Source organism: Fopius arisanus, unplaced genomic scaffold (assembly GCF_000806365.1).
Source record: "Fopius arisanus strain USDA-PBARC FA_bdor unplaced genomic scaffold, ASM80636v1 scaffold00015, whole genome shotgun sequence".
Lineage (NCBI taxonomy): Eukaryota > Metazoa > Arthropoda > Insecta > Hymenoptera > Braconidae > Fopius > Fopius arisanus.
Window position 1 is genome coordinate 4,584 of NW_011887754.1, and position 20,315 is coordinate 24,898.

The window sequence follows — 20,315 nt, forward strand, 5'->3', positions numbered from 1 at the left end:
GGAATGCTAGCGACAATCAACCCGAAAACAAAATTTTTTTCATTTTTTGGAGGGCACGTCCAAATGAATATTCAACGGGAAAATTCTCTGGATGGGTTGAAAAATATTCTGTATTGAATATTCCAATAGAATCGATCGACAGTAAATAATACGTTCACTAGAAGTCCATCAGAATTGCCTCACGAATTCCCAATGTTTTTGCACCAAATGTTTTCATACGAATGAGTCATTCTGTGAATGATTGGATATCAAATTGAGTTCATATCGACGATCATAAAGCCCCGTGGTACCTCTCACTTGAATTTCAAAAAAATCCGACAATTGTAGTGAAAATACTTTCGGACGGGACGTGACATTTGATTTAGATGGAGAATAAATTCACTGACTGCCAAGCACGTACGATAAATCGTTTTATTTTAATAACGTGTAATGTGTAGTGTGTTTTATGAACATAATTATAGTAAAAGAGATAGTTATAATTAGCAGAGAGGGAGATGATTTAATCAAAGGGATAATCCATGAGTTGGTACTTTCGAGTTTATCTGCTCTGATGATAATAAATAAATAACTTCTACTTTTGTCAATAATTGAGGTTTTTCATCGTTGGCAAACAGCCAGAGAAAATATCTCGTGACGCTCAATGGTTCGCCTAATGATTGGTAAATGATCCGCGATGATTCTGGTGTAATGTTGCTTCTCCAATGGGTCTGGATTATTCCTCCTCCTCTTCCTCTTCTTCCTCCTCCTCCTCTTCTTCCTCTTCTTCCTCCTTATGAAGAAGACAATTCATCATATATTTCACGAAATTTCATCTTGCAATTCTCTTTATATTATTTCTAACGAGAGCACTCACCTCCTCCTCCTCCTCTTCCTCCTCCTCCTCCTCCTCTTCCTCCTCAGCCTCCTCCTCTTCTTCTTCGAGAGCTGGCTCTAGGTCGTCATCGGCGGCTGCTTTCACATCTTCCTCACCTTCCGGTGATTCGGGGTCGTCCTTCTTCTTTCCTGGCCTCTCGCCGAACCACTTGGGCAACTTCGCTATAAATTTTCATGAATATTAATTTCGGGCAAGTTAATTGTCAAGTGGATTGAAGAGACCAGAATTCATTACTTTGTACATCTTTATCATCTCCATTTCCGTTATTCAATTTAATCCCTTAAAGAACAAGAGAAATTCAGTGGTAAATTAATAAAGCGAGATAAACTGAATTTTGCACAAGTATCAGTTAATCTCGATAAATATTGATTTTAGGATGAAATATGAAAAGAATTTTTTTGTCGGAAACTTCATCAGCTACAAAAAATTCTTCTACTATTTTTTGCTGAAATTAATAATTCACGATATTTAATTCAATCTACAGATAAAAAAAAATTATTTCTCTGCGTGCGATTAACAAAAATATTGGCATCATTGACCAAAATGAATGACTAATCCCTTCATTCCACCTTTTGAAAATCACTTAGAACTTTCACTAGATATTAAACTCTTAGAGCATGCAGGTATTAAATCTAACATAGATTATTAACGAAAAATTGAATCAATAATTAGACGAGATGGGAATGTTAAATGACTCTTTTTTTTGTCGAAGAGTACGTACTCTTCTGGCGACCGCTAAATTGCTGGTTTTGTTCGGCCCACTGCTTCTCCATTGTCTCCTTCAGTTGGTCAGTCAGGCCCTGGAATCAAGGACAAGGTTTCCATGCGAGGAACAAAAAGAAAATCAACAACAAATTACAACCACAAGCTACATCTGTCCTGGTACTTCTCAGAGGGTTCGGGGGGGTTTGGGAAATTGTTTTAATTTCATTGAAAAAATAAATTACGGGGTCAGGCACATGCCAGTGCTAGTCAGTCAAGTTGCTAGGATCTTCAGGGTCTCGTGGGAGACATTCTACACTCATCGAAGTCATTTTCAATGTCAAGGGATCATTATCAGACGTCATGGGGTCACTTGAGTGGTCTCATTGTTTTAAACCATCGAATGTTTGGTCTCATAATAAAAAATCACAAGGAACAAAGTTCATTTTTTTAGCGTGAGACGAGCAAATTGTGACACTGGAACTGGAACGATTTTTCGGCCCTCGACGACTCACTTTTAGTTCGCTTCATGAATTGCTCTGTTCTCTGTTTCCAAGTTTTCTCGTGGAGTTCAGCTAGAAGCGTGTCATAACCCTGCGATTTAATTTATCCTATTTACATCGAATCTCTTCAGCTTAGCATTTCTTTCAGTTTTTTTTTTTTGTGAACGGTGGATATTGTCTGTCATTGGTCAATTCATAATTCTGTGGCTTGTTCATTATTTCTGTGGGATATTTCGTGATGGTGGGTCTATTCGTGTCTTGGGATTCCATACTTACACCCTCGAATAACTTCTTCTTGTCGTCATAGGACCTGGTGTCTACACGACGCTCGTATTTAGAGGCGACTTGGATCTTAGGCTGGAATTAAAAATTTCCGGGAAAATTACATGAGATAAGAAAATTCGCAATTGAATTCTCGAATTTTTCGCTCCATCAAAATTAATTGTATTGGGATTGCAAGTGATTTGTGTCACTTGCATCAATTTCTTCTGCCTCCAATTTTTTATAAATAATAGGAAAAAATTTGAATAAAAGGTTCTCATTCAACCGTCAATTTATACTAATCCTATCTCCGATGAAATGCATCGTCGTCATAAAACCCATTGGACTTTGGATAAATTGACGGTATCATGAATGTATCAATGGAATAAATTTTATTCAACTCACTGGGTATTTTCCGGTGAGGGCTTCAGGATCGAGACCCTTCTTCAGGGCCTTGTGCCTGAGCTGCTGCTTCTGCCGTTCCTTCAATTCTTTCAACTATAAAAACCGGATAAATGAAAATTCAATCGATCAATAAGTCAACAAGATTGAAAGCACCTCTCAGTGGCTGTGATTACTCACGTCGTAGTCCTGACGTTTCTGACGCTCTTCGAGATCGTACTTCTCGGTTTCCAGCTTGACGATAGCGTCCCAGAGCTCCACTGCCTTTGAGCGGAGTCTCTCGATGGCGAGACCCTCGATTTCCAATGGCTTGATGCGAATGCTCAGGGATATTTTCTTCTCCTCCTCGAGTTGCTCTTTCGTCTTGTTACGCTCGATTTGTGCAGAGGAGAGGCTTCCCTTTAATTAAATATCACGGGATATTGGATAGGCTTTTGATTTTTATTTACAGTTCTTCAACTGAGTCACTCACTGAGAGATCTTTCTTGGTGATGGTGAAGTTAGGGCCCTTCTTACTCTGGTCCTTCAGTGCCTGCATCATTGCCTGACGCTTCTTCTCCGATTCCTCCAGGCGCCTTCTCTTCTCCTCAATATCACGCTGTTTCTTCTCCTCTGCAATTTTTTTCGCATTTATTTATCGGGAGATGTATAATTGCAATATTTTTATGAATTCAATGCATTTACATGCATTTTCTAATTTTTTTTTTCGTTTGCTCTTTAAATCATCAATTCTTGAATGCGAAGTTTCAAGATTTGAATATTTGAAACTCTTTCATTTCCCGGACTGTTCTGAAAGCTCTGCCATAGCCTTCACTGTGGACATATCTCATGAATCCAGTGAATTTTCTCTGAAAGAACAAATATTTGTTTTCTCACCAATCTCACGCTGACGACGCTCCTCCTCCTCCTTCTTCTTCTGGGCCAATTTTTTCTCCTCCTCAGCACGGCTCACCTTGCGCTTAGCCTGTTTTTCTTTGAGGCCTTTGAGCTCTTCTTCCTCCTTGGCCCTCTGCTGCCGCCACTCCATGATGTATTCTTTGAGCTGTTCATCGAGATCGCTTCTCTTCTGTTCTTGCCTCTGTAACATTCCAGATTGAAGATTAATCAACAAAATTCATTAACTCTAATGAGCTCTATAATTAATTAACTGAGCTATTATGAATACCTTCATGAATTCCGGATTCTCGGACGTCCTGGATGGTGACCGCCCCGTGGAAAATAAAATGGTGATTTTAGTGAGTGAACTCTAGTCGTCATTTCATAAAACGATCCATTGCCCAGCGACACTTATGAATTTCTTTATCGCCTCCATATCACTTACAAATATTTGCTCTTTAAAATTTCACACAGGCAAGAGTGACAGATTACTATGGGAAGACAGAATAAGGGATATGAGAGAGATGTGTCTGACATGAGGGTATAAAGCGAATATTTACAAAGGCAGAGGGACCACGGTAGCCATTTCATTATGAATGGCGAATTGTTGTTGGGCAAAACAAAAAGAAAATGTTGTTAACACCACGCCAAGTGGACACGAGTGTTAGCTCTCTGTCCTGCGACACTTTTTAATGATTTATGTCGTATTTTTTTTTTCACATAAATTCTTCTCAACGCGCCCAGCAAAAATACACTGAGTAAAATTATTCAGGACACTAAGAGTCAATATTACTATTACCAGATAAATTGACCGGTTACAAGTAAATATGATTGGTGGATGTCCTTGCAATTAGTAAATTCATTTGGCAAAAGTCTTTTTTTTTTCTCGGTGCAGCGAAAAAATAAATGATAACAAGTTGACTTGTTCCTCTTTTCAGTCTTCGCGATATATCTCCGAACCTAAGGGAAAGGCGGAAATTTTTCCGAGGACCTTTTTTGCACAGCAGAATAAAAGCTACAGAAAAAGTTTATATAAAAATTTGACTATCTCCCTCAGATTCAGAGATATCCCACGAAAACTTATTATGAAAATCGACTTGTTAGCCTTTACCTCTCGTTCCTGAATTAACAACTGAAATGATAAACGGACAAAATAAAAAGATTTATTCTGCATTATTTGAAGCTTTGAAGATCAGATAAGTGAGTCACTGTTGGGGTAAGGGGGGGTATAAAAATATTTTAAATTATCGTTCACAAGGGGGTGGGAGTGGGGGAGTAACGATTATGTCAATAGACCCTCTCTATGGGGTTTTCATTTATGTTGAGAGGGGGTAAACAGTGAGGATTGTGATTATTCACGGTTAAATACACCTCATGGTAACACGGAGCTTTCAACTTACTTTTGGGACGCCCTACCCCTATAAAAGAGAAAGCAAATATTCATTAATACGAACTGTTTCCACTATTTGCCTTGATTTTTTAAAATCGTTCAGAGATACTTTGACGTATTGCGTACTGTTTTGTATGTTGGAACAACTTGTGGTACATTTGTTTGTGTTTAATGTGTGCATGGAGCGAGAGAGGGTGAGGGGAAATAGTTGGGGATGTGAAAGTATTTGCGGCATTACCATCGACACAACAGCGACAATTTCTTCTTTTTTTTTTGTTCGAGGGGATCGAGATGAAATGGTGATGGGGATTCATGTGAAATTGAAGAGAAATGTTGATGGGGGGATGAGGGAGGGTATCTCTCGCCTGGGAATGGAATAAGAATAATTCGATCGATAAATTTCATATGAATGAATTGTTGATTGACAAAATTAATCATTAGATCCTGTTTAGATTTCTAAGAGTAACAAGTGATTTCTGCGTAATTCAACAACTGACAACAGTTAAACGTAAATCGCAAAAAAAAAATGAAAAACACGAGTACAAGCGGTGTTTGCGTGTTTTATTTGTTAACCGAGCAGTACTTTCAGCTCTCAACAAATCGGATTAATGAAAATAACAGGTAAAAATAGAGCAGATAACACGATTTAACGAGACGATAAATAGGCGAGAGAGTCAGATATTTAGCTACGACGATTATTACAATAAATTCTTTACAATCGTACTCAACAGCAAGTTTATCACTATTTTTATTTATGTGGACGACAATAGCAGCGATAGCTCAAAATAAAATGGAAAAGATACATAAACAGAAGAGATTAAGCGCGGACGGACAAGGCTTTGACCGAATTAATGAATTAATGGAGTAAATGAAAGATATGAGAGTGAAAATTCAGAGAAAAGAGTATTGATTAATTTTAACAGATAGAGGCAGAGGCAAAGAGACAGGCAGACTGGAACTTACTCGACTTTTTTCTCGGGCTGCCTTTAATTGTCAACAATCAAGTCGCATTGCGTCGATTGGCGGTCGCAGGTGGATTTTTTTTTATTTATTTTTGTTTGATTTTTTTTTTTTTTTGGTTTTGGTGAAATAGAGAAAGAGAGAAAATACCATAGTCAGTTATTGGCTTATCGGGGGGTGGGTGGGTGGTGGGTTGATTTTTCAATGAAATTCTTGATATTCTTGGGCCTGTGTGGGAGTTTCCGGTGACGAAATGGTGCTGATGTCTCGAATTAATCGAAAAATTGAGTAAAACTCATGAAATTCAATAATTCACACCGGAGAAAAATTTCCGTTTTCCATACTAATGAAAATTCTTCGAAAAATTTGGTATTCGTTTCCCCAAAAAATTCAGTATCGAAACGTGAAAGACTCCTGTCTCTCCCTTTCATCTGTAACTGTTTCATAAATTTTGTGACTCGGTGTATTATTCCCAATTAAAAATTCCTAAATATTAGCTCTTCGATGGAACTTGGATAGCATCTCATTAAAATGTACGGAATTAAAAAAAAATATTATTCTTTAGTCGGCCAGATCATCTCGAATTTACACAGAGATTATCGAAATAATAATTTCGCTCCGGATAACGTGAGCCATTGCTCGTAAACTTTTCCTCCGTGCGGAGTCTTTCAATTGATCTTTGCATCGCGATTTATCGACTATTTCAATGCCAATCGATTAAATATCTCGGGCAATGTTCTTCATCTAAATATAAAAACCTAAAATATCAATAAACCGAAAAGCGCTTTTGAAAACTACTTGCATACCATTACTTGTGTGACTGTGTCAGCACCATCCGGCCCCGGTCTCTATTTTCGTGGTGGAAACACACGCTCTAATTATAAATTTGCTCCGGCCCCCGAGCATCATCGTTCTACCACAAAAACGAGAGAGCAAATTTTAGGCATGGAAATTCTCAACAAGAATCCCACACGTTTGCTACGTTACCACTGGGATTACGCAATTCGTATGGATTTCTGATTTCTTGCCGCCCTTTTTTGAAAATTTCTGACGCACGATGACTATTGTCAATAAGTTCGAGCGAACATTCTAATTATAGAGACCCACCACTCAGCTATTTATCTTATTTTTTTTTCCACTCTAAATATTGACCTGTGCTGCAACTTGCTCCCTCATTTCTGTTACGAAAATTTCTAATTTTACACTTTGATCCCTTCCTTTATGTTTTCTAATCTCTTTTAATTTTCGAATTGGCTTCATTCGGGGCGATTTGGGGGTTTCAATTACTGAACCTTTCAAGGCGACTGGAAACTTACTTCCTGCAATAAAAATATCACGAAATTAATATCACCACATGGTAATGTTTCTGATATATTGACACTTACACTTCCTCGACCTCCTCTTCGCTGCTGCAATTGAAAAAGAAATGGGAAACAAGAAGTTAGTTACATTGGTTCATTCAGGGTGGAAAATGTCATTTTACTGGGGAACAGTCATTTTGTACTGAGGGAATTTATTTTATCAAATGATTGTAGACGGAATTAATTAATTAGAGGCTATCGTGATATATTTGATTTAAAAAATCTGTAATACACCGGGGGATAATTGTGCACTTGATTCTTGTGGCAAATGAATTTTATTTCGGTGGAAAAAAAATTTCCTCATTTGAGTGACGATTGACAAAAAACGAGGGGATTTTTTCCAGAGACAAAAATTAATATTAATTGACAGAGGGGAACAAGTAGTTGTTCTGGATGTCCATACAATATCATAACGATAATTGCCATGCAACAGAGAACTGATCTTCAAATTTTCCATCGAGAATGGAAATATTATAAAATTCTTTCGATAATTCGAAACTGGGCGGGCTCGATTTTTCCTATTAATTCCAAAAAGATCCTCCGTTGAACGCATAATATATACTCACGAGTATTGCTCCTCGTCGTCAGACATGTTGGGGGGTGGTTATGGATTCTGAAATATAAAAAAAACAGGATTTTTTATAGAAGGATTATTTCATGAGTGAAAGAGAGCCAGGATGATTTAATTGCCGTCATAAACGCGAGATGAAAACTCTGGGGAGTAATTCGATCCGTCGAGCGAGTGATTTGCTGAGCCTAGGCCAGACTCGATAAGTGAACACGGCCTCAAGCTCTATAAGGAGAGCCTGACCCCTTCCTAAAACATTAAACTCGGGTACCAATCCTAATTTTAGATGTTGCGCGCGTCCCGGCGCTCATTCTCTTTTAAAAAATCGGTACCAGTCAACTAAATCCCACATCTACGAATAAATAAATGAAACACTTAGACCAAAAAGGAGTCGAACCGGATCCTCTTGTTCTCCCCGTGGACGATCTCCTGAGTTTCCCGGATTTCACGAAATTCCCGACTGCTAAATGGGGATAGGCCGATTTCGATGGGTTTATATCCCTGGAATTACCATCAATAATGCATCCCCGATGTTAATTGAAAATCTACAATAATCCAGATCGATGTGTACTTAGTAGTAAAGCCCCTGGAGTTTGCCTCAGGAGGTTTTCAGTTATTCAGATCGTATGACTAGCTGATGACCGGCCCCCTTCAAGTTTTTGGGTCAAACGTAAATTCAAATTGAAGCTCAACGTCGGGACTTTGCTCTCGTGATTACTGTTAATTCAATGATGAATACCAGAACGAGTTAATTCGAATGGAACGATGAATAATTAGTATCACACAATTGTCTGAGAATGCCGGTGCACATCAATTAATCAGAAAGCACATCTCACACTGATATTTTCCACTCAAAGTGAAAATTCAGACGTTGAATTTTCAATTGGACTCATCACGTGTCTCACAAGATTATCGAAGAGGCCCAATCACTCACGACAAATCATCTCGTGATAAACGAATCAGTCCCCAATAATTATAAAATATCCTGATGATTTTTTTTTTTATCGAAATAAACTTACACTCGGGGGGTGAGAAAAAAAACTAAAATCCCTCGATTCTTCGGGGAGATTCCTCTTGTTACGATAATCCGCACACTCACGGGAGAGGGTTTTCCGGTGGAATGTGGCGGTTGCAACGGTTACAGCGGCTCTGAAGTCCGACCTCTTCGCCCTGGCCAGAGACTCAAAGCCCAATCCTCTCGCTCCTTATTTTTTCAACTCTCCTTTCCACCACACATCCCTCCCCATCTTTCTTCTTACCATTATTTTCTGTTTCTTTCAAAACCCGATCATCTCCCTCCACCTCGCATTCAGCTTCCTCCACGCCTTCTTCGTGGATTCTAATAATAAAAATCCCCCACAACCCAGTCTCACCAACTGAAACTCCGTCTTCATCGTCATCAACGATTTTCATCGAGTCTCTCTCATGTACAAAACCATGGTTTACTATTTCTGGGCGGGTGAGGATGAAGAGGAAAGAAAAAAAAGCGCTGAAAACGCCCATGTCCTCCGGACTTCCCCCTCTCAATGTGAATTACCACACGAACCATTGGAGGACAATTGAAATATTATTCCAATCGCCTGGAGAACTCCTGGCGTTTCATTTCATTTTTATGGCTCGACGTGAAACCGATTATTCTGAACAATTCCAGGGGTGCCCTGGAGCAATCACTATTTTTCCTGGACCTCTTCGCGGTATTCTCGATAATTGAAGACTCGTTATCGATCGTGTAATTCCTGGGGGATTAACTTGATCCTCCGTGGAATATTTCCGAGAAGAATAATAGAATGATCCCCTCATTTCATCCGCCATCAAATATAGAAACATGCCAGGTCGCAAAGTCGAAATATTCAGAATCTACTGTATCTCGGTCGTGTCCCACCATTTCCCCTCGTTCCTCAGCTTTTCGGAGTGAAATAAAATAACTACATCGATGATATTATAAACTGGGGGTTCGTCAGTGAAATGGGAGACGATTTCGGTCACTAAAATACCACCAAACGGGGAGCGGTCATTATTTTTTAAATATTTTTTGCGATATATCAAAAGTTTCAGAACCAAAGTGGTAAAGTAAGACGAGTCCTATTATAATTCTGATGAATATCGATTGATATTAAATACGATTTTCACATTGATTTTCAAAGAAAATACCCAAAGATTTTTTCCATCCAGACCTCAATCAACACCAAAAAGTCGTCTAACATTTCCCTCGTAAGTCAATAATTTTGCCGATAAATCGATCATTAATGCGGTTTTTTATTGATATTGATATATTTTTATTAACATGAATAATCAGATATTGAGTAAATGGCACTGGCAGATTAATTAACAATTAATACTGGAGGTTAGCGTGAGTGGAGGTGAAGTGCATTAGCTGATTACTCGAGTCGATTCCACGGATATTCCTCTGATCGTGGAGGAATTGATCGATGAAGGATGAAAATTGAGGGCTCGCGAGGTGACGATGAGTGACGAGATGCTGGTGGAGGTGAGAGACGCTTTCGACCCCAGTGGGCTCCATATATGGAGCCCTGAGCTTTTGAGGGAGGGAGCAGCGTGCGCAAGAATATAGAGTTGCGTTACTCTCGTGTGTGGATACTATGCCAATGGGCCAGCTCGCATCTCTCGTATTAATGTCTCCATTTTCATAAGGGGATTATTTCAGTAGCCAAGGGTGACAAGTCCATTTAGCTAACAGATAGGTTATCGAAGGATATCTGGGAATCCAAGGGAAATAGGGTAATTCATGTCGAGACATTTTTTCGGGGTATTAATCTGCTCGAGAAAAAAGGTCCTACAAAAAATTTCGGTATCTGGCTTTCATTCGCAGATATTTTCCAAAAAGCAAGTGTGAAGTCCGCTAGGAAATCGATCTGAGTGACGGATTTTCGGGGAATTTCTCGGAATCTAAGGGAGATAGCGAAATTTTTGATATTGCCTTTTGTGTAGGTATCGGTCTATTCTGTGAAAGAGGTCCTGAGGAAAATTGCGCTATGTCTCGTGAATTCGGAGATTTTTCGCGAAAACTGGTGTCGATTTGTTACGGTTACTCCTTCTCTACTGATTTATCCGAGACGGTGTGGGGGTTTGGCGATCTAGCGAGCCATTGAGGAATGCATTCTGGGGCATTAACGTGTAATCGTTGGTGTCAATGAATTAAAGTGACAGCTGATTGTGTGAAATAGTTTAATTAATCGTTCTGGTCAGTTTTTAGTATTGTTTCCATGGTTTTTAATTGTTTTAGAGATGGATTACAGAGTTTGTGCGTTGAGTTAATTGGACAGACTTACGTTCGTTACTTTCTCATGGTCGGTATGATGGGTCGTTTGAAGGGTCTGTCTTTACCCCCAAATCTCAATTGCCCGGACTCTTTCTTCCCTCCGAATCCGCCACCTTCGCGACGATCGAGAATACCATTATTTATTTTTAAAACTAACTGGGATGATACAAAAATAACTGCATTTTAAAAATTTACCCAATCGCCTCGGTTTCCAGCCTTTCATCGTTCTCCCACACTCGTGGTCCACAAAAATCTTGGACCCACATAAATTGCCCTCATTTAATCGCCTAACAGCTCTTCTTGCCTCCTCCTCACTGGACATCTCGATGAATCCATAACCCTGGGACTCCCCTGTTACTATGTCGACGATTAGTTTCACGGATTTAACCTCACCAACTGTTGAAAAATACTAGGGGAAATATTTTATATTTATATATTTATAATATTTTATATTTTCACTATTGATTACAATTTTCTTACATCTGTCAAATCCTGTTTATCAATTTTTGGTCCCAATCGAGCGACAAATAATGTGCGAGATGGATGAGATTTCAAGCTTTTCGGGGGCTCGTAATGAGAGTTAATTGCTCTGGTAATTGCTCTGTCGTGTGCCACTGTGTCAGTGCCATCGATGCTACCAGCTTTCAGGGGGTCATATTCCTTCGCATATGCACTCCAGTTCTTCAGGACACTAATATCCTTCAAGAGAATTCCACATTATTAACAAAAATCAATTCATTACAGAAATAAAGAATTCCTCGGTATTGGCGAAAGAAACTCCTTTTAACGTTGGAAAAGAATCTAGACTAAAAATTTTCCTCACGAATCAAGAAATTACACTTTTCCAATAAAAAAATTATTTCATCATGATTTTTTTTACTGAAATTATAAACATGTTTTTTTTTAGTCAGAAATAAATTTCTTAGAATGAATCGAATAGGTTTTTCAAATGATTTTTATTTTTGACATCAAGAAACATTTTTTCTCATTTCTTTAAAAATCAGTTCCTCCTTATCTCACCATTCTCAGCTGTTCTTTTTCGAGGTTATAAGAGAGTGAAAAGAGTTCTCGATCACTGGATGATGCTTTCCTTATCTCAATAATAACAATCACGAGAAATTCCGTTTACTATATCAATTCGTAATGTTTAACTTCTATCATTAGGATTTGTTTGAAGCAAAATAATAGCGTGTGGATTGTTTACATTTTCTCCATTCACAACAAAACCCAATCTTTGGGCCACCGCCCTCTGCATTGATTCGCTGCAATTTCCGATTCAGAAGTGTAGACAAGCGCCACGAACTTGAAAAAATTTTTTTTTAATTCAATTCCTGAAAATCCGCGACACCTGACAAAAATTCAATTATTCACTATAAGGGTAAATTAATTGAAAAAAATGGGGAGAAACCATAGAAATGTTGAAACACTTTATTAAATTTCCCACAAAATACAATAACCAAAAGCCGACCTTATAAAATTTACACCGCATTCACCCTCAAAAATACAATAAGAGCACTCCCCCATCCGAGCAGCGAAAAAAAAAATCTCCACCTGGAAAAATGGATGGAAAAAAAAATGTCCCAACAAAAGATCTCCTAGAGAAGATCGACATTGATGTGAGCTCCCATCCGATTAAGCGCGAGAATAGTGTTGACAGCTTTGACCCATCGTTTCTTGATGACATACCTCTTGAGTCTGACCTTGGAGATGGGATTCTCGAGAGCACCAACGAGCCACCGGTGCTCCTGGAGTTGACCAGCACTAGGCCTCTTGCTGGAATTGAAACGACAACTCCAATGAACGAAATCCTTAGCCTAATCTACTTCAAACCCCCCAACACAGTACAGATCTCTTGGCCCATCGACTGGAGCCAAAGTAGAAATAAACGATTGAATTCCCCTGAAAATCTCCAAAAAGTCCATCAACGCTGTATAGATGAGACAGCAGTCTTAACCGACTTCTTCTGCTCAGACTGAAAATACTGAGCCAAAGAATTCATGGACCTCCTGGCAACCGAGTCCTCAGCCCAATCGACACTGATGCTCTTCCTTCCCCTGTCGCCTCCAGGTCTCTCCTCCCACTCCCCCAGGAGTTGCAGGAGTAAATCCTTGGTGCTGGTGGGTTCATCGAAGTCAATGCTCTTGTGAAGATCGCGTAGATTAGAAATCCTCGGGACATCCCTACAGGTCTCCCCAAATCTTCTTTTGATCCTGGGCTTTCTCCAGGGTGGTGTCAAATCAATATCCCCATTACCCACCTCCCTACCCTGACAAACTGACAATTGATCCCTCATTTTGGCCCTCCAACTGGTACTCAAGCTCTCCTCCTCATTCTTGATGCTATCCCCACTGATGAACGCCTCATTCAGCCTCGAAGATGATCGCTTCAGGGTGAACGTCCCTGAATTGTTCTCCTGCCTCTGGTACTGCCTATTACCATTAAAAGTCGTGCCATTCAATTTTCTCTGGCGCTTTATCGTCGACAGTTTCTCAGAAATCTCATTAACTTCACTATTTCTATCTCTACCCTGTACTCTAGAATCGATGCGCCCATCAACGCTGCTTTCCCTCATTTTTTTTTCTCGGAAGCTCGACGTTCTCTCCGCAACCGTTTCCATCTTCAGGGATGGCACTCGCCTTATTTTATCACCAACTAACCGCGTTTTAACTTCCTCATCCCTCTGACTGGATGATGATGCCGCGATTGAACGCAGGTGTTCGGATAGTTTTATTATCTCCTCGGCGAGGACAATTTGGCCAGCTGGATCGCGGGCGTTGGACGCCTTGGAATTTCCCTCCGATGCGCGTCTTTCGAAACCGAGGGATGGAATATTCAGTTGGGCAGTGGTTCGAGGGGTGTCTGACACCTCTGAGGAACTGCTGCAGATGCTCTGAGGGGGTGAGGGACTCTGCCCACCGAGGGACGTAGATTCCGCTCTGTGGATTGATGATACAGACTCCAGGGTGTCCTCCAGCATGTATGGACTGTTCGGATGCTCTCTCCAGCGCTCCACAAACTGTCTCAGGTTGTCCTTCGTCACGTCCAAGGATGGGGGTGTTTTCTCCGTTGGTTTTTCCATTAACTTTTCTGTTGATTTTTCTATTGATTTTTCTATTGAATTTTCTATTGAATTTTCTATTGATTTTTCTATGAATTTGTCTACTGATTTTTCGGTTTTCTCCGGTGATTTATCTCCTGGCTTCTCCTTCTTCCCCTTCTTCTCCTCCGGCTTCTTCTTCTTCTTTTTCTTTTTCTTGACCTCCGTCTCTTTGGATTTACCATCAATTTCCAATTCTACTTCCGGTTGAATTTCCTTCGGTGGCTCGTACCTCTTGATAACCGATGATCCCGGGTTTGTTATCCAACGGTGTCTCTGGCATTGAGCCGCTGTGGCTCGCTTTCTGGAAACATTGTCAGGGGTTTTGGATTTTAGGCTTTGGGATATGGTTTGGAGGTGGATTTTTATTTTGATTGGTCTTTCGTGCTCTTGATATTTTCTCCGTTCCATCAAAGAATTGGTTTCGATTTGGTTTTTGTTTTTTGTTCATGCTTGGGCAGTCCTTACGGTTGATTCTACGGTGCTGTTCATCGGCGGTTTGATTTTTCGTTTAATGAAATTGAAGATTGACAGAATAGAAAATCGACGAGACAAGAGATCTGTGTCACTGTGATGGTTTATTAGTTTGATAAATCACGTTGATGAGGTCGTTTTTTTTTTTCGGGTGAAAATTCAGTCTGCGGGGATTTTAAATTTTTACTGGCAGTTATGGCTGAGATGACTATTGGGGGACTAGGGGAGGGTTTTTGGGGTTTAGGGGGATTTTTTATCGTGGATTAGAGGAGTAGTGATGAGGGGATCTTTACAGAGCCACGAAAGACACTTTGGGACCACTAGCTACTTTCGACTGTGTCAGACAAGTCTAAGAATGTTAATCACAAATTTAGCCATGAGAAAGCAGTTTGCGAAATAAAGATTCTCACTCTTTGTCCTTTATGAGGAGACGTCTGATGAAGTCTTTGGCGTCTTCCGAGATGTCGGCGAAGGCCTCGTGATCGAAATCGTATTTCGCGATTGTTACGTTCGCCATCGTCTCGACATCGGTGTCACCCATGAATGGAGAAAGCCCTGAGAGACTGAAACATTCAGAGGCTCATGAGCTAGTAAAATTTTTTTTTTAGATATTTATCCATTTCTGCTGCAATTTCAAAGAAAAAAAAATTCATTGAATTTATGGTGGAATTCTACGTTTCTATAGAAGTTTCGAGGCTTTAATTCATAAATTTGGTTTTATTAGTTTTTATAATTGTAGCAGCTGACAGATAAATATCCATGAATTTGTAGCTAGAGAATTTGGCATCAATAAATCATTACAGAACATAGCAGATGACTCCGATGCTCCACATGTCTGTTCCATATCCAATTTCATCGAAATTCACGACCTCCGGCGAGACAAATTCCGGTGTACCAAACAGCACCTGGAGCTTCTTCTTGGGATCATACTCCCTGGCGAGCCCAAAGTCGATGATTTTTATTCTGTTACCCTCTTTCGTCAAGCACAAAATGTTCTCCGGCTGCAAAATAAGAGCCAATACTTAGAACCATCAGGATTGCCTAATTTTAAAGTGTATTAGTTCGGCTCCATTTATCCATCTTTTTTTTAAACCAAGTCAAATTTTTTGGCATCGTTCTAGCTACACGCGTAAAGACTCTCATTTTCTCCTAAATTATCATAAATAAAATATGACCGATTCATTTTTTTTTATTCCTGGATTTTCAAGGCCTGGGGGGGGGGTTTATTATAATTTACGAGACCAATATAATTGAAGTCAATAATTGGGCGAAGGAAAAAATAGGATTTTGGAAAAGTCATTTTCCTGTATAAAAAAATCATAGGTATGACCCCTGGGACCATTTCCATTTTTGAAATATATTCTCGGAGGTTTGATGATAATTGCGTTAATTAAATAAAGCACAAATGAACCCCACCTTCATGTCTAAGTGGAGAACATTCTGGGCATGTACGAATTCGATTCCCTCGCAGATCTGTCTCATGAAGACCGCACAACTCCGCTCTGTCAGGTAGAAGTCGTCGTCGATGACGCGCTCGAACAACTCCCCACCCTCAATCAACTCCAGGACAACGTAAAATTTCTTCTCATTATCAATAGCATCGTATAATTGAATTAGCCGAGGGTGCTGAAGTCTTCTCATTATCTCCACTTCCCTCTCGACATCTCTCCGATCCTCTTTCTTCGTCGTGTTGACGATTTTCGCTGCCAATCTCAGTCCACTCTCCTTCTCTTTGCACTGGTACACCGTTCCGAATTTTCCTCTGAATAGAAATTTAAGTGTACAGACTAGACACTACATATTCATCACAATCTACAAAAAAAAATCCTCACGACATTTTTTAATACAGCATTCGTAAATTACCGGACGGTTTTTTAAAATCCTTTTTAATATTTTAAGTGGACAATTGAGTTTGGGAATAATTGATATCGTCGCCGATTGATTGACCTAGAAAGTATTATCCCCTCAATGTTTAATCCGAAAACCGCTGAATTTGTGCAAGAGTATGAAAAATTGATGATATAAATTCATTGTCTCCGGCGATTTCCGACTGAATAAACAAACAGACGCGAAATAGCGAAATAAATTTCAATTCCGTCGGAATTTCTCATGTTACATTGGAAGATATTTCAACGTATCCGCCCGGAAGAGTGAGGGGGTTGAAAAATCCCTGCTATTCGTGCCAAGAGATAAAAGGAATGTGCAGAAAATCAAATGCACCTCCAACCACTTGAGAGGTGATGTTGAATATCAACGCCAAAAAATCATTTTGCCCCATCTCCCTGGCAGTTTCATCTTGAACCTCGTGGTGTCAAGTGCAGAAATCAAAGCCAGGATGTTTGAACACTCTGACCAATACATTTAACCGACAAATCGTATGAATGTGACTTGGGATGAGTCCGGGATCAGGGAATGGAATTCAATCGGCATGCAGACCCGTCGTCATTCTACGACACGTTGTACACGCATTATTTATAGAAAGAGACCTTGATTACTCAAACACATACGCCCACCACCTCCATCTCACTCCTTTTGTTTTCAACATGTTCAACGAGGATGGAGTGGGGAATATAAAAATTGTTTGAGACCACGCGGTGTTTTGCATTCCGACTCTTTATCAATGCAAATTGCATCACACCTATTCGCAGATATTTTCTTGTGCGCCGTTTCGGGACATCTGTCAGGATATCGCGATATTCCCATGTGGTGTCGAGGGTTGTGCCAATAATTTCATCATTTTTCCAACATTCTGCATATTTTTTTCAACCAAGGGGATGTGCCAGTTTTCACTCATTACTCAGTCGAGGACACGGAAAACATTGGCAGTGAATCACTGCGGAAGTCCCGACATCGTACTCGTAGGTCTCCGTGAATTTTAACGACTTTCGGTTATTTAGTGGCTATCGAATTTTTTTCAATTGATAGGTTCATTCGACATGTAGTGATAAAAACATCTACGTTTAACAAATTAAATTTTGCTGACACCGGAAAATTGTCTTGTTAATTTAAAAAATTATCTGTTCGCCACAAATTTTTGTCTGCACAGGAAAAAAATTATTTGAAATTATTATTATATTCCTGTGATTGTTTTATTATTACTTCTCTATGGCGCAATGATTTTTTAATATTCTCAGGACTATAGAAGATTTAAGCTCGTCGACTTTAATATCTGTTTCTTCTCCTTTTTTTCATGTGTCAATTAAATTTTATTTGTCAAATGCAGATTTTCGTGGGAGCGCTTGAGATGGCACAACAGTACGGCTGTCAATATATAGATATAATGAAAATGTCGGGATATTTTCCCTATTTCTCAATGACTCTGTTTATTCTTCGGAGGATCCCAAGTCATCTGCATCATTTCTCGTTTTATTGAGTGTTAAATTATTTTTATGAGTTTTGCTTGTTCGTGTCTTCATCTGAGTACATTAATTTCTGAGATTCAGTGACTTGCGTAATGAATTGGAACTTATCTGGATTTTCATTGAAACTTGTCTTGTCCTCGGTGGAATCGAGGGAATTCCTTTCGATTGAATCAATTGAGGGGTTTTCATTGGTGCGAGGAAGCTAATGAGTGTGAAGATGGATTAATTGCCGGAGTGATCTAGAAGGCTGATTATTGCTGTGCCAAATACAATTCGGTGCATAGTACGCTGATTATAATTAATCGACTAACGCCCTGACGTCCTTGACTCGAGGAGGAAAATTGACGGGTTCTGATGCGCACCGTTTTGACGGAACGCCGAAGGACGAAATTTAAAATTAAATAAACGGGCTGACGACAAACTTTTAGGTGAAGAATGAGATATACGAGCTGTTCTTTAATTTACATTTAATTTTTCATCTCCACTCACCGACCAAGTTCTGTTTGGAGGTCGTAATGTTCCTTGAAATCAACACGACGTACTGCTACATCTCGATATGGAAATGGTGGCTCAATTTCTGGAAATCAATTAAATATATAAAAAAATTCCGCTGAAACCATTGACAAATTTTCTATTCGATGTTTAATATCCGCAAAAAAAAAATGAAAAAACAGGAATGATAACAAAAATGACTTTTTGATAAAAATTCCTAGTGGAATATTTTTTATCGAATTTCACTGACTTGTTTGATTTTCTTCATTTTCTTCAAAATTTTCTACAAATGATGTAAAAATTTTGAGGCATACAGAAAATAATTGTCAGTAGAATTACCTAGAGAATTAATTGAATTAATTCTGATTGATCTCACAGATGTTTCAGATTCTTTTAATTAACGTCAAACTGCCAGATCGTTAATGCTTTCACTGAAAAAAATCCCTCAATTCTAATAATTCTTGATTCTAATTAAGTTTTCCCCTAAATAGTTTTTTCATTTGACTCAAGGGATCTGTGTCTGCCCTCGATGGAGTTTCCACTTGACTCTCAAAGCCCCCTAATTTTCTATAAACAAAAATGGAATTACAATCGAGAGTTCTAAAATAAATTATTTTTTCCTGAGCCCTCCAATGATTTTCCCCCGTATCAATCTATTATCCAGTATTTTCACATAGAAACGACAAGAATGTGAATTGGTTAATCCAAAAGCACAGTAGAACGGAATTAGAAAATAATTCCTGTAGCTCGAGGAATGTAACGTCGAAATCTAAAAAAATCTTACCACCAACTGGATCAGACTCGTCGACCCGAATCATTTTGAATTCTCTTCCGGGTGGCCGGAAGTCCTCAAAATTTGTTGAAACAGAAAAAAAATGTTAACAATCCCCGATGACTAGTCGAGTTGCAATCTGAATGATCGGTCCATGTGAGAATGATTGAGGATCTGGTTTGTCATCAATGAAACTGATTTGATGGGATATGCCTCGAGGTGTTGCTGGCTAGGAGCGATTATTGACTATCGTGTACGAGTTTCGAGGGGGTCCCAGCTCGGGCAAGTTTCTTCTTCCTCTCGGCTCGGACGAATTTAGATTTTCCGAGCGGACGCCGCAGATTCTGGTGGTAGTCACGTGGTATCCATACCAGGTTTATATGCCTCATGAATATATCTCACCACGACGCATTCATTATCCCCGTGAAATATCAGTATCTTGTGTTCCCTCCAACATGCTTACTCTAGAAGACCATGGTCCAGTGGAAGATACCGATCGCCGGTGGAGGGATGGGGGTGAATTATCAAAACGATCGTTAAACACCCGGAAAACAGAAAAATAATCAACACCTACACGCTTTTTACGGGTACATAAAAACACTATTAATATTCTACATTTTCCACTGTCTTGAAATCGAATGTGTATGGGATACACTACACAGAGAGAAAAAAATTCTTGATGGGAGGGAGAACTTTATTTATTTTAGGGAGAGCTTCCTAGATTCAAGATCGGATCTATGGAATCTGGAAATTTTATTTTTTGGGGAATTGCTTTTCGAGTGAGTAAATCGGGTAGAATATCGAATACCGAGCGAGAAATAGGATCGGCCTCCGAGGGGTGAAATCATTATAAACAAATCATGTTTTTAGAATCCCTTGCAAGAAGTACCCAAAATCGGGGGTGAAATTGCACTATCTCTTTTTTTCAGAGATATTCCTGG

The 20,315-nt window shown here is 39.4% G+C and overlaps 3 protein-coding genes across 7 annotated transcripts; all 3 read right to left on the reverse strand.

Annotated features, from left to right (window-relative positions):
• Nucleotides 1–397: 397 nt before the first annotated feature.
• TpnT (Troponin T, skeletal muscle) lies at nt 398–11,251 on the reverse strand. 5 transcript variants are annotated; one of them, XM_011299593.1, is made up of 11 exons: nt 11,188–11,251; nt 7,896–7,942; nt 3,908–3,935; nt 3,619–3,820; nt 3,215–3,354; nt 2,923–3,141; nt 2,746–2,838; nt 2,356–2,436; nt 1,596–1,674; nt 854–1,035; nt 398–769 (listed from the first exon to the last, which is right to left on the reverse strand). In XM_011299593.1, the coding sequence occupies exons 2-11, from the start codon at nt 7,919–7,921 to the stop codon at nt 713–715; spliced, it is 1,107 nt and encodes a 368-aa protein (XP_011297895.1). In that variant the 5' UTR covers nt 7,922–7,942; nt 11,188–11,251; the 3' UTR covers nt 398–712. The 5 variants fall into 5 exon arrangements, with proteins under 5 accessions (XP_011297895.1, XP_011297894.1, XP_011297893.1 ...); XM_011299592.1 differs by lacking the exons at nt 1,596–1,674; nt 11,188–11,251 and adding exons at nt 2,092–2,170; nt 8,917–9,139; XM_011299591.1 differs by lacking the exon at nt 11,188–11,251 and adding an exon at nt 8,917–9,138.
• Nucleotides 11,252–11,481: 230 nt separating this feature from the next.
• LOC105263397 (U11/U12 small nuclear ribonucleoprotein 35 kDa protein) lies at nt 11,482–12,410 on the reverse strand. The gene is made up of 3 exons (XM_011299590.1): nt 12,198–12,410; nt 11,658–11,876; nt 11,482–11,573 (listed from the first exon to the last, which is right to left on the reverse strand). Exons 1-3 carry the CDS (start codon nt 12,198–12,200, stop codon nt 11,553–11,555), a joined length of 243 nt encoding a protein of 80 aa, XP_011297892.1. The 5' UTR covers nt 12,201–12,410; the 3' UTR covers nt 11,482–11,552.
• Nucleotides 12,411–12,857: 447 nt separating this feature from the next.
• Nucleotides 12,858–19,686, reverse strand: LOC105263396 (calcium-dependent protein kinase 2). Its single transcript, XM_011299589.1, has 6 exons — nt 19,387–19,686; nt 18,600–18,687; nt 16,165–16,510; nt 15,550–15,749; nt 15,159–15,311; nt 12,858–14,578 (listed from the first exon to the last, which is right to left on the reverse strand). Exons 1-6 carry the CDS (start codon nt 19,418–19,420, stop codon nt 13,099–13,101), a joined length of 2,301 nt encoding a protein of 766 aa, XP_011297891.1. The 5' UTR covers nt 19,421–19,686; the 3' UTR covers nt 12,858–13,098.
• Between the last annotated feature and the right edge of the window lie 629 nt (nt 19,687–20,315).

Excerpts from the sequence above, each read along its gene's own strand:
- TpnT (XM_011299593.1), bottom strand. The coding sequence starts at position 7,921 with ATGTCTGACGACGAGGAGCAATACTC. Across the intron at positions 3,936-7,895 it reads GACGACGAGGAGCAATACTC|GACGTCCGAGAATCCGGAAT; the intron begins GTGAGTATATAT and ends GTCACCATCCAG. Across the intron at positions 770-853 it reads AGGAAGAGGAGGAGGAGGAG|GAGGAAGAAGAGGAAGAAGA; the intron begins GTGAGTGCTCTC and ends CTTCTTCATAAG.
- LOC105263397 (XM_011299590.1), bottom strand. Across the intron at positions 11,574-11,657 it reads ATAAACAGGATTTGACAGAT|TTGGTGAGGTTAAATCCGTG; the intron begins GTAAGAAAATTG and ends ATTTTTCAACAG.
- LOC105263396 (XM_011299589.1), bottom strand. The coding sequence starts at position 19,420 with ATGATTCGGGTCGACGAGTCTGATCCAGTTGGTG. Across the intron at positions 18,688-19,386 it reads CGAGTCTGATCCAGTTGGTG|AAATTGAGCCACCATTTCCA; the intron begins GTAAGATTTTTT and ends ATTGATTTCCAG. Across the intron at positions 15,312-15,549 it reads GGAGTCATCTGCTATGTTCT|TCTCTCAGGGCTTTCTCCAT; the intron begins GTAATGATTTAT and ends TGAATGTTTCAG.